Source organism: Rhipicephalus sanguineus, chromosome 4 (genome assembly GCF_013339695.2).
Source record: "Rhipicephalus sanguineus isolate Rsan-2018 chromosome 4, BIME_Rsan_1.4, whole genome shotgun sequence".
Taxonomy (NCBI): Eukaryota; Metazoa; Arthropoda; class Arachnida; order Ixodida; family Ixodidae; genus Rhipicephalus; species Rhipicephalus sanguineus.
The window spans coordinates 115,470,062-115,483,837 of NC_051179.1; the positions used below are offsets into that span (position 1 = coordinate 115,470,062).

General features: G+C 50.8%; 1 protein-coding gene across 1 annotated transcript in view; it reads left to right on the top strand.

The window, feature by feature from the left end:
• The window catches only part of LOC119391529 (glucose 1-dehydrogenase 2), an 85,281-nt gene that overhangs the window by 49,078 nt on the left and 22,427 nt on the right, over window positions 1-13,776 (top strand). The window contains exons 4-5 of the mRNA XM_037659207.2: window positions 6,893-7,031; window positions 8,529-8,569. Of these exons, the coding sequence (XP_037515135.1) occupies window positions 6,893-7,031; window positions 8,529-8,569 (180 nt within the window). The remainder of the gene's footprint in view (window positions 1-6,892; window positions 7,032-8,528; window positions 8,570-13,776) is intronic.

Below are 13,776 nucleotides of genomic sequence, written 5' to 3' on the forward strand. Positions count from 1 at the left end.
TTTAGCAGTTAAACCCTCGTCCACTCTCACATGCTTCACCCGTATGATGCTGCTGTCGGTGCAGCGGCGGCAGTTATCTAAATAAGACGAGGCGCGTACGGAAGTCAACCTGCGGAGACGCTGTGTGTAGCTCGTGTTGGTACGGTATTGAGAGCCCTCGAAATCACAATGGTACATTTCTTCATTGCCGTAAATAATTACCGAGTTTCGACGAAAGGTTTACCTTAGCAAGAGACACAGGTGATATGCCAAGGACTTACAGAGGCTGAAGTGCGGACAGTGGTGAGAATTAGCACGATCCACACAGGCATTGTCCTTACCCTGACTGGGAACGTTCAGCATGATCCCTGTTAAGCGCTCGTTTATGACTCGGATAGCACACAGTAGCTCCAGAGCATAGGTTAGAGACACTATGTTGGCTACGGTGATCATTGGTACTCGGAAAACCAAAATGTTTGACTCAAAGGAAAATTAACTAATTAACGCGGGTGCTCAACTACCGCCATGCAGCGCTCATCACAAACAAGGAAAATGTTGTACAAGCTGTTAGAGCCATTACAATTGATTGTGTATATATATATATATATATATATATATATATGTATATATATATATATATATATATATATATATATATATATATATATATATATACATATATATATATATATATATATATATATATTATAAAGATGTTTATTGGCGGACACTCGGCGAAAATGATCGACAGCGACAGTCAAGGCGGGGCCGACTCTGCGCGAGCTGCGCTCTGTCCGAAGAGGGCAACCCACTAGAAGGGGCCGGAGAGGACGACCCACTTCAGGGTTCCAATAAGCTTCGCTACAATTACTCCGGGTGCGAAGAGGGAGCCGCCTGGCGACCTAACAACTTGTCACAATGAGCGGGTCATGGTACGCCTTGAGGCGCTCCACGTTTACAATGTCGCGCTCTCGACGGCGCATGTCCGAGGATGGATCGATGGGTTCGATCAGGTAGTTTACAGGAGATGTGCGTTCAATGACACGGTAGGGGCCTTCGTATTTGGGCAGTAGTTTTGAAGAGAGGCCAGGTGCAGTGGTAGGGATCGAGAGCCATACGAGCGCTCCAGGGAGGAACGTCGGCTCAGAAGTGATTCTGTCACCGCTAATGCTCCTCTGCCGCTCTTGGTCATGCGTAGTGAAGGTCTTGGCAAGTTCGCGACACTCTTCAGCAAGTCGGGCGGTAGCAGAAATCGGCGCACACTCAGACCGATCCGGCTTGTATGGAAGGATTGTGTCGATTGTGTGCGAGGGGTGCCTGCCATACAATAAGAAAAAGGGAGAAAAACCAGTGGTGCTCTGAGCGGCGGTATTGTAGGCGTAGGTGACGAAGGGCAGAATGGCATCCCAATTGGTCTGATCGGCGGCGACGTACATGGAGAGCATGTCGCCGAGCGTACGGTTAAAGCGTTCGGTGAGGCCATTCGTCTGCGGGTGGTAGGCAGTAGTTTTGCGGTGAACAACGTTGCACTCCTTTAGAATGGCTTCGACGACTTCTGACAAGAAGACACGGCCTCGATCACTGAGCAGCTCCTGAGGTGGACCGTGACGTAGCATGAATCGGTGGAGCAGGAAGGAGGCCACATCGCGCGCTGTAGCCGCTGGGAGGGCGGCAGTTTCGGCGTATCGCGTGAGGTGGTCTACAGCGACGATGGCCCAGCGGTTACCAGCGGACGTCAGAGGAAGTGGCCCATACAAATCGATGCCAACACGCCCAAACGGCCGGTCAGGGCAAGGTAGAGGTTGCAGACCTGTCGGCGACAGGTGCGTTGAAGTCTTGCGGCGCTGACAATCGATGCAGGAGCGGACGAACTTCTGCACGTAGCGGTACATCCCTCGCCAAAAGTACCGTTGGCGGATGCGGTGGTAAGTTTTCGATACCCCAGAATGCGCACGCTGCGGATCAGAGTGGAACGACTCGCATATGTCAGAACGCAGACTTCGGGGTATTACTAGTGGCCACTGGCGGCCGTCGCCGCTGTAGTTGCGTCGGTGGAGGAGGTCGTCGCGAACGGCGAAATGGTGGAGTTGACGACGCAACGCGCGAGTGGGTGGTGTTGCCGACGGATCAGTCAGCAAGTCTATCAGCGAGGCAATCCAGCGATCCTTGCGCTGTTCGGTAGCGATGGTTTGAATGTCGATGGAAGAAACGGCAAGGGGAGATACTGAGCTGTGGGCACTGTCGTCAGGCAAGGGAGAGCGCGACAGGGCGTCGGCGTCAGCATGCTGGCGTCCGTTGCGGTACAGTACGCGGATGTCGTAGTCTTGCAGGCGAAGTGCCCAACGGGCGAGACGGCCTGAGGGATCTTTCAATGACGACAACCAGCACAGCGCATGATGGTCGGTGACGACATCAAATGGGCGACCATACAAATAAGGTCGGAACTTCGTAAGGGCCCAGATGATTGCCAGGCATTCTTTCTCCGTGACGGTGTAATTGGTCTCGGCTTTAGTAAGCGTGCGACTTGCATATGCCACGACATATTCCGGAAACCCAGGTTTGCGCTGTGCAAGGACAGCGCCGAGGCCCACACCGCTGGCGTCCGTGTGTACCTCTGTAGGGGCCGCAGGGTCGTAGTGGCTTAGTATCGGAGGAGACGTCAACAAACGACGGAGCTTCGCGAAAGCGGCGTCGCACTCTGACGACCACGTATTGAGGGGCCCGTTGCTGCCAAGGAGCTTCGTCAGCGGCGATATGATGGTCGCGAAGTTTCGTATGAAGCGCCGAAAGTAGGAGCATAGTCCTACGAAACTGCGCAGTTCTTTGACGGACGTAGGTTTGGGGAACTCTGTCACGGCCCGAAGCTTGGCTGGATCGGGGAGAATTCCGTCCTTGGATACGACGTAGCCTAGTATTGTCAGCTGCCTTGCTGCAAATCGGCACTTCTTTAGGTTCAGTTGTAGCCCGGCGTCGCTCAAACGCGTCAAAACAAGCCGCAGACGTTGAAGATGCGTGGAGAAGTCCGGGGCGAAAACGACGACGTCGTCGAGGTAGCACAGGCACGTGTGCCATTTCAAGTTGCGCAGAACGGTGTCCATCATGCGCTCAAAGGTCGCGGGCGCATTACACAGCCCAAACGGCATTACGTTGAATTCGTACTAGCCGTCGGGTGTGACAAACGCTGTCTTCGGTCGAGCGTCATCAGCCATGGGGGCTTGCCAGTACCCTGAGCGCAAATCGAGCGATGAAAAGAATTCTGCTCCTTGCAGGCTGTCAATGGCGTCGTCTATTCGAGGGAGGGGATAAACGTCTTTTCGGGTGATCTTATTGAGTCGTCGGTAGTCCACGCAAAACCGCACAGAGCCGTCCTTCTTCGCAACGAGAACGACTGGAGACGCCCATGGGCTGTTTGAGGGTCGAATAACATCGCGGCGAAGCATGTCTTCGACTTGCTCGGTAATTACACGACGCTCTGTTGGCGACACGCGATATGGACGTTGCCGCAGTGGTGGTTGGGCGCCAGTCTCGATGCGATGCGTGACAGCAGACGTGCGGCCGAGAGAAGTTTGCGCGACATCGAACGAAGAACGAAATTCTTCCAACAGGCACAGAAGCTGGGAACGCTGGACCGACGTAAGGTTGTCAGCAATGGAGGAAGCAAACACGTCAGCGGGTGACGAGTCGGATGTGGTAACAGCACTGAGCGTACGGGAGCTGGCACAGTGCGTGTCACCCGGTGCGTCCATAACTTGTGCGTCTTCGAGGGCTTCCGCTCTGCCGAGACATTCCCCTCGCACCAACGTAACAATGTACGGGGATGGGTTCGTAACGAAAATATCGGTGTCGCCCTGAGTGACTTGCACGGTCGCAAATGGCACCAGCAAACCTTTCCTGGTGAAAACGCGGTCAGAGGGAGAAAGGAGTGCAACGGTGTCGGAGAGACCGGTGCGACAGACGGACACAGCCGTTGACGAGTTTGCAGGAACTGTTGTGTCGTCTTTGACGAGTACCTTGGTCGTAGCCGATGGACTATTCGCCGGCGTCAAATTGGAGAATGGTGAGAGCTCGATTTCGGCTGGTGCGCAACGAATTACGGCATCGTGGCGAGCGAGAAAATCCCAACCCAGGATGACGTCGTGAGAGCATGAAGAAATGACGATGAATTCGACGGCGTACAGAGCGTCCTGAATGATGACACGGGCTGTACACACCGCTGTCGGGTGAATACTTTGGGCGCTGGCTGTACGGAGGGAGAGCCCGGAAAGCGGCGTCGTCACTTTTCGTAGTAGTCGGCTAAATTTAGCGTCCATAACGGATGCGGCAGCTCCAGTGTCCAGAAGGGCCAATGTGCGCACGCCATCTACAAACACGTCTACTACGTTCGATGGGCTATGCTGAGGGCTTTGGCAGTTCGATAGCGTCGCAGCCCTTGCCTCTTGGACTGCGACGACTAGTTTTCCTGGTCGCGCGCGACCGGGCGGGGCCGCATCGGTGACAGTGAGCGGCGTCTTGGGGACGGCGAACGGCGGGTAGATGGAGACGGGCTTGACGTCGGTGACATAGGCGGCGGCTCGTAGTATGGGCGGCTGGACTGGCTGGTGACGGTCGATCCGAATCGAGGCGCCTGCATGCGATTGCAATAGCGGGCGACATGACCGGCGCAACCGCACGCAAAGCAGATGGGGCGGTTGTCGGAAGTGCGCCATCGGCTTGCCGGGCTAGGTCCCATCCATGTCGCAGGACGCGAGGGACGGGATGGCTGCTGATATGACTGCATGGTGGGCTGCAGTCGTGGCGTATGGATGACGTCGGCGTACGCAGCCGGCACACTCTCTTCGAAGGCCTGAGGCCTTGCGACGGCTCCGGCGTAAGTATGTGGGGGAACCACAGGAATCGCTGGAGGCGGCCTGGCGACAACTTGCGCGTAACTGAGCGGCACAGTCGCCCGAGGGGGCTGGTGGTATTCCGGCATGACCTCTGCGATTTCCTGCTCAATAGCCCGACGTAGGGGAGGCAGCAGTGTGCTCGACGGCTGTTCAACAGGCTGCGGGTGAGCGAATGCCAGTAGAGAGAACTGGCGGGCAATCTCCTCGCGCACGAAGGACTTGATTTCGGCGAGCAAGACGGAGTGGTCCGAAATGGCCGACATGCCAGCGAGATCGGCGTCGCGTGATGGAGGTCGACGCGTCATCAGCCGCTGCCGGCGCAGCTCCTCGTAGCTTTGGCACAGTGTGATGACCTCAGCCACAGTGCTAGGGTTTTTCGCGAGCAACATGGTGAAGGCATCGTCGTCGATGCCTTTCATGACGTTCCGGATCTTGTCAGACTCAGGCATGGTCGCATTGGCTTTCTTGCACAAGTCCAGGACGTCTTCAATGTAACTCGTGAAACTCGCCGGACTGCTGGGCTCGTTCACGTAAACGCTGTTCAGCTTGCAGCTTACGAACGGCAGGGCGGCCAAACACGTCGACGATGGCGGTCTTGAAAGCGGACCACGTAGTGAAATCGGAAGCGTGGTTGTTGTACCATAGGCTCGCGACACCCGCGAGGTAGAAAACCAGGTTGCCTAGTTTTCCGGCCTCGTCCCATTTATTGGGTACGCTGACACGCTCGTAAATCGCGAGCCAGTCCTCGACGTCGGTGCCATCCGCGCCGGTGAAAACAGGAGGGTCGCGGATGCGGGGGACACCGGGACAGGATGTTGGTGCAGGGGGAGGCGTTCGCTGGGCGGCATCTTGAGTCATGGTAGACGGCACGGCACGGGATCGCAGCTCCAAGGGCATTGAATGCTGACCGTAGTTGTTTGAAGGGCACAGCACCCTCCACCAAATTATAAAGATGTTTATTGGCGGACACTCGGCGAAGATGATCGACAGCGACAGTCAAGGCGGGGCCGACTCTGCGCGAGCTGCGCTCTGTCCGAAGAGGGCAACCCACTAGAAGGGGCCGGAGAGGACGACCCACTTCAGGGTTCCAATAAGCTTCGCTACAATATATATATATATATATATATATATATATATATATATATATATATATATATATATATATATATATATATATATATATATATATATATATATATATATATATATATATATATGGAGTTGTTATTTACGCCCTCCAGATGTCCTTAAGAGCAGGCTCTATATAAAGAGTCAATGGTGCTCTCATGCGCGTACTTAACTATGTTACGTTATTTACGCTTTCATTTATTATTTTTACGCAGCTAAGTAAATCCTTGCATTGGAGTCCATCGTGAAGTCGAAGTATCTGAGCGAACACAATTTCATTACAGAATGTCGCGTAAGAGGTGCCCTAGCAAATACTTCACACTCGGAAGCTCTCTGCATGAGGACTTAAGGCAGAAAAAAAAAAAAGCCGTGATGACGAAATATCACTTAGGTGCGGTTTCCATTGTGCTGCCACCATCGCCAATGGCGCGACTCTGCAGGGCGTGGCTCACTCTCAGTCTTTCGTTATTTCTGTTTTTCGTGCATAACAAACAGTAAGCCGAAAGCCACAGGTATGTAGAAACCACTCTCCCCAGTTGCAGCACTTTGTCTTCCAAACTATTGTTTGTTTCGCCGAATACGTTGAATAATTTAAAACGTTGAATATCGCGACTTTGATGACTGCGCAGAAAGCGTTCAAAATTATTCGGTATACCGAACCTGAGTGTTTGTGCGTTCCGATGATAAAAAAAAAACTTAATTACTTATAAAGCTTCAAGTTAAAATTTTAGTGCAGCTATAAAGAAGGGACAACCGGTATAGTGAGCGTAAAAAAAGTAGTGGTATATAGCTGCCGTTATTCGTAACATTCGCGCGTCCTGTACAATATTTATGTTATTCTTCTGCGACGTAAGTCTGTCCTGATTTCATAACTTATGCGGCATGTATTCATTTTACAGGTAAATAACGCCGGCATTTATTTGGAAGGATCGACAGATAGTCCTTCGCTTGACAACTATGAGCAGCTGATGAACACCAACTTGCGAGGCCCACTACTAGTATTAAGACACGCCTTGCCGTACTTGCGGCAGGTAAAAGGTACGCACCACTCCCTATATTCCTGTCGTTATATTAGGTATTACTATCGAGTTGCAGCCACGCGGGTGTGAACCGCATGAATGGTATTGATGGCACGTTTCTGTGGCACTGAGCGATGAAACGACGTAAAACTCCAGGTAATGCTTGAACTCCTCATTGAGACAAACTTGATCCACCGGATGGAGCAGCACAGAAGGCATAGTAAGAATGTCCAGAACAGTGGTTCATCGTGACAATGTTATCAAATTCGCCAGCTATTTATACACGACGCATCCTTGCACGTATAACTGTTCCATTTACGGAGTTTATTTTTAAGGCGCAAAACGGCTTACTGTATTGCGCAGTCTAAAAAAAAAAGAGAGAGAAATCGAATTCTGGGCGGTAAAGTCACTGAACCATTTGCTGGTGCGAGCACATTTACTGCAAGAAGTCTCGCCAGCCTCTACCCAATTTTAATAATAATAGCTTTAAGTGCGGAGCGCTTTAGGGACCCGGGCTGTCGTATGCTGTCGTCGTCTCATGAAGCTTGGTGTAACGCTGTTAAAACCACATAGCCATGTGTATCATATTGAGCGCACGCTCCCGCCAAGAAGTCTTCTTCCTCTTGTTCTTCGAGCACCTTGATGATGATATAGGTGCGCAGCACTTTAGGGGCCCGGGCTGTCGTATGCGGTCGTATGGGGTCGTATGCTGTCGTATGCTGTCGTCGTTTGGCGTAACGCAGGGAAAACCACGTATACGTAAAAATAGAAAAAAAAGAGGAAGCAAGTGAGCAATGAAAAGAGAGAAAGAAATAGAACAAATAGGAAGAAAAATAGAAATAAAGAGAGCAAAAAAGACACAACAAGCTGCAAAAAAGAAAAATACCTAAGAGAAACAAAGAAGGCCGCGCAACTCCGCACTTCTTTCAGGCTTGGCGCCACTAGTGCGATCCTGCCTTAATTTTTTTTTCTCTAGGTGATTAGTCACTGCGGTCCCATAAGTAATGCAGTTTACAGAGCTTAGTGTCGTCTATGCGATGAGAGGACAGCTCCGGTGGAAGCGAAAAGAGGAATTACCGCGATAGCCTGTAAAAAGAAAACGCGACAACGTGCTGTCGTCACCGCGGCAAAATCTGTATTTTTTGTGGTTTGTACATTTCCAATTAGGGTGATATTTTTAAACATCGCTCATTTGCAAACGAGTGTGTTGTGAAGTATAGGTTTTGAGAACTGCAAACTACACCCGATATGGCTTTCACGCAGGAACGGCTGTTCCTATTTAGATCCTTCTCAAATGTTCACGCGTGACTAGTGACAAGTCAATTAAATTTAGGTGCATGCACTGCCGTTCGGCTTTGATTTTGCTGAGAAATTTTATCTGAAACGCTCGTTTTGCATCCTTGTCGCGTGTGCTGCCCTTGCACGATTTTACGATTTTACGAGATTTACGCCTTCAGTGCGCATGTCGTGTAACAATATTAGTCATGTGAACACGTGCGCAATTATCTGCTCGCAGGTAACGTTGTCAACGTCTCCAGCGTTGTCTCTCTGAGGGCGGTGAGTAACGATGTCGCCCATTTCGGCGAAGAAATGTTCATCGACGGTTCTTAATGCTTAAGACAACGCACCGCGTTACAAAGCTTTCATTTTTTTTAACACGAAAGTGTTTTATGCCGGGGTCCACCAAGATTTTCATGACGTAGTTCCGTCACGGATATACGACAGCCAAATGAAAGCCATAAAATGGCAAAGAACAAAAAACTATAAGAAAAAGTTCCGATAACAGGAGTCGAACGCATGACCTCTTGGTGGTTCGCGACGATGGCTGGCGGGCGTTTAGCCCACTGAGCTACCACCAAACACATAAAAAGGTTACATGAACGCGCCTTTTATCTTTCACACTTTCATCTCACAGTGCTCTTGCATGGACGGATGGATGGGTGCTATGAGCGTCCCCTTTATAACGGGGTGGTGACATGTGTGCCACCAGGCTCGAAAAAAAAACGCGCCGTTGCCGCGACCGTCCCATTCGGCGCGTTTCCAATAGAAGTGGAATTTCGTTTAACACACGGCGCGGTAGTGGCTGTAGCCCAAGCCTTGCTCATAGCATCCATCCATATCGAAAAGTAGCTCTCCGACGCTTGCCCTGTGAGAATCAACTGCGGGGCTAGAGGGAAGACACGACGCGCGTAGCGTTTTACAGCGAAAGCTGTTATGAGATCATTTCAGCGGCCGTTTCTGGCGGCGTAGTTGTCCGCCGCCGCCGCCGCCGCCGCCACCGCCGCCGGTGTCCGTAACCACTACCGCTCGAAATAAGAAAAAAAAACGGAAAAAGACAAAAATTCCAGGATGGAACGAGGTTCGAACCTGGGCCCTCTGCGTGGGAGCCCAGTATTTAACTTCTGAGCCATGCCGGTGCTTGAAGCTGCTTTGCAAAAAGGTCCTATACAGGCTTCGTGTAGGGGAGGAACCCCATTAGCATATGCAATATAACGTGGTAGAAGAGTAAAATAAGCACCAAGCGTCGCACAACGCCAATTGTGAAAATGTTTGAGGCCCGTGTACTTAGATTTAGGTGCACGTTAAAGAACCCCAGGTGGTCAAAATTTCCGGAGCCCTCCACTACGGCGTCTCTCATAATCATATCGTGGTTTTGGGACGTTAAACCCCAGATATTATTATTACAGCGCCAATTCTGTAACCAGGCGTCACACAATGCGAATTGTGCAACGAGTAGGTTGTTGAATGCTTCCAGCCCATTACAAAAAGCTCCGACATAATTCTTCATCGTCATCAGGCACAGCATCAACAAAGTGCGCATAATGCCTTACATGCGTTTAGCATGTACCACGGCTCTCCGTAGAATGACGAAAAATGGCACAGTGCCTGCTTCTCTACTTCTCAATAATTACAATGATTTATAGAATAGTGGGTTCCTCGCAAGTGCACTTGTATTAGTTGTCAAGGAAGCCCATAAGCGCATAATCCATTTCCGGGGTCTCAGTAAAGTTCTTCGACCCCCCCCCCACCTCTCTCTCCCACGTCAACGTATGTTATACAGCATGGCGGGAGAGGGACGTAGCGACCGGGTGTCACCTAATGCAAATTTGCATTACATAACTGGTGGGCCGTTTAAAGCTTCCAACCCATTACAAAGGGTTGAGCCATAATTCTTCGTCGTCATCAGTCGTCGCGTCAACAAAGTGCACATAATGCTTACAGACGTGTAGCTAGTGCCTCGCTTCTCCGCAGAATGACGAATAATGGCTTAGTAGGTGCTTCCCAACTTCATAAAAATTGTGATTTATGGCGTAGTGGGTACCTTGCTAGTGTACTTGTATTAGCCCCAAGGGAGCTTACAACGGGCTCTAGAAACGCCGCTCTTCCAGCTTTCGCTGCGACTGTGCTGCGGTTTCAGCGCAGGCCTGGCGTTTTTAAAGACGATAGTCTTTCTTGGGGAACTTAAACGCAGAAATTTTGGTCTGTCTTTCTGTCTGTCCTTCTGTCTGTCTTTCTGTTTGTCGGCACGTCCCTCGATTCAGCCACTCGGCCAAAGTTGAACCACTTGCACAAGGGCCAGCCATCGTGAACGGCTGACTAGGTTCATACTTGAGTACATTGTTGATCAAAAAGCAAACATTATGCATATCTGAGGCGCAACATCACTAGGTTAGTATTAGGGGGGGTGCTCCTTTAATAGAAAATACTGTTACGGGGAGACGACAGAAGAAGGCTGTATTTACAGTATTTACACAACCACAGAGGTAGGGGTGACAACCAAGATGGCGAAAGCAGCAACGAACACGTCCTCTTCCTCTTCGTCCCCTAGGTAAGCGGCACATAACATTACCCGCCGGCGGTGAAAGCACCGACTCGGTGCGCCCGGGCAAAGACGGTCGCGAGGACGGTCACTATACACACGCGTCGGTGGGTTCCGGTATGTGATGGGGCTACAGACGGACAACGTGAACAATGTCGGTGCGGGGCTGAGTCGACGAGGACGAAGACAATGGCTCGATTTCATACGTCACGTCGGTCACTTGGCGGCATACACGGTATGGTCCGGTGTACGGGAAGAGGAGCTTTTCAGAAAGCCCAACACGTCGTGCTGGAGACCAAAGGAGGACAAGAGATCCAGGAAGAAAGTGGGCGTTTCTGTGACGGCGATCGTAGCGAGATTGTTGGCCCGCTTGCGATTCGGTTAACCGAACGCGCGCAACTTGACGTGCATGGTCGGCGCGGGCAATAGCTTCTTGAGCGTACTCAGTAGGTGGGTACATGGAAGGCGGCATCATCGTGTCCATCGTATCTATGTATAACGATACATAGATACGTAATTCTAGAGACCCAAGTTTCTTAAGCTGCGCTGAAAATGCGACTGCGCCGAAACTTGGCTTCCTCCGTGCCCTCTGCACGAGCTCATTGTTGTGTTTCGGTTTCGGTTCAGTATTGCACTGTACGAGTGCCATGGGGCGCCGCTCTGGCATTCCTGCTTTACCTAGGCGACGTGAATATAAAAGAGTGTGTGGAGAGTACTCGTTGAGTGCGGACGTTTCTTCTGCTTCGGCGCTTCGCGCCAAACCGCGTGTTCCCCGCCGGTCGCGTTGGTCACCGCCGGTCTTCGTCTGCTGCTGCGCCGGGACTACCAGCCCGCAACACAGCATTCACGTTTCCCGACGTATTGCCAGATGGCGTTCATATCTCACGCAGCGCCTCTTCTATCGTCTTTAGACGACATTTGCAGCGAAGCACGCAGATACGCGGCCAATTTTTTTTCTCCGCGTTTCACCACGCTTTGGAGGAGTGCATATCGAGTATCTGTCTTTATTATACGCTTGTTGGTGCTATATTGGCGCGGTATTCACCATATGCGGTGTCCACGTATATGTTAAGAACTTAAGCTACCGCAAGAGTTAAATCATGATCATTGGCGTTAGTCGTCGGTACGGGGACATGCCACTAGGTGTCAACGTGAGCGCGTCCACATTAAAGTCACTGGAACGGGAAAAGTACCGCGACCGTCCCGCCCGCCGCCATATTTGGTCCAGCGCGGCCGAAGCTGCGGCGGCGCGGTGTTGATTTTGCGCGGAGTAACGCATGTTTTACGCATTGCGTGCGCTTTTGCAGCCCTCAATGAAACACATCGTTGTTCTCTAACTAATTAGGAAAGAAATAGCGGCATTTTTCGCTTGCCTACACGCGCACGCGCGCGTACTAACGCGAGGAAGAAATGCGAACTGCGCGGCGTTTACGCGCTCGGCTGTCGGCATTTATTAAATGCGAAGCATTTCTTAGCGAACTTCTGCGAGTTTGAACGTAGTATCCGTCCGTCCGTCCGTCCGTCCGTCCGTCCGTCCGTCCATCCATCCAGTCTATGTAGCCGCCCACGACTACGTGCTCTCCTGGCCGTTTCGTTAATGGGATGTATACCAAATTTGGTATGGCATAACATGACGAGATATTTCTGTATGACGAACGTTAGTGACAGGTGGTAACATGAAAATCATGACTTGCATGTCATGTACGGAATCACTTACTTGCCACGCTCATGGTGCGCTAGCGGCCGGTTCGGTAGCTTGATATACACCAAAATTGGTATAGCGCGAGGTGACTGTATGACGAACATGAACGATAGGTGGTAGCGTGAAAATAATGAGATGCATGACATGTACGGCATGGTTTCCATTACACGGTCTTTGTGCGCTTCCGGCTGTTTTGTTAACTGGATATATACCAAATTTGGTATGGCATGATATGGGTGCGTGATGAACATAAATTACAGGTCATGCGTTGTATATATCAGAGTCTACATGCATGCACGCGTGAAAAATATGCGATATATAGTGAACTAGATGTCATGACATGAATGACTTCATCTGTCTCAAAGACGAACAAGGCGATATATGCAGCTCTTTGCTGGCTGCTTCGCATTAGATTGATTCCCACAGTGCGTGGGGTCTACCGGATTGACACAAAAGGCACAATTATACAGCCACGTCACACGCTAAAAACGCCAGGCCTGCGCTGAAACCGCAGCACAGTCACAGCGAAAGCTGGAAGAGCGGCTCTCTAGGGGCCACAATACAAGTACACTAGAAAGGTACCCACTACGCCATAAATCAGAATTTTGTGAAGTTGAGAAGCACCTACTAAGCCATTATTCGTCATTCTGCGGAGAAACGAGGCACCAGCTACACGTCTGTAAGGCTGCACTTTGTTGACGCGACGACTGATGACGATGAGGAATTATGGCTCAGCCCTTTGTAATGGGTTGGAATCTTCAAACGGCCCACCAGTTATGTAATTTGCATTTGGTGACGCCCGGTCGCTATTTCCCTCTCCCGTCATGCTGTATAACATACGCTGACGTGGGAGAGAGACGGGGGGGGGGCGGAGAACTTTACTGAAACCCCGAGGAAATGGATCATGCGCTAATGGTCTTCATTGGCAACCAATACAAGTGCACTTGCGAGGAACCCACTACGCTATAAATCTCTGTAATTTTACCGAGACCCCGAGGAAGTGGATCATGCGCTTATGGGCTTCCTTGGCAACCAACACAAGTGCACTTGCGAGGAACCCACTACGCTATAAATCATTGTAATTTTTGAGAAGTAGGGCAGTAGGCACTGTGCCATTTTTCGTCATTTTACGGAGAGCGTTGGTACCTGCTAAATGCATGTAAGGCATTATGCGCACTTTGTCGATGCTGTGCCTGATGACGATGAAGAATTATGGCATAGTCCTTTGTAATGGGTTGGAAG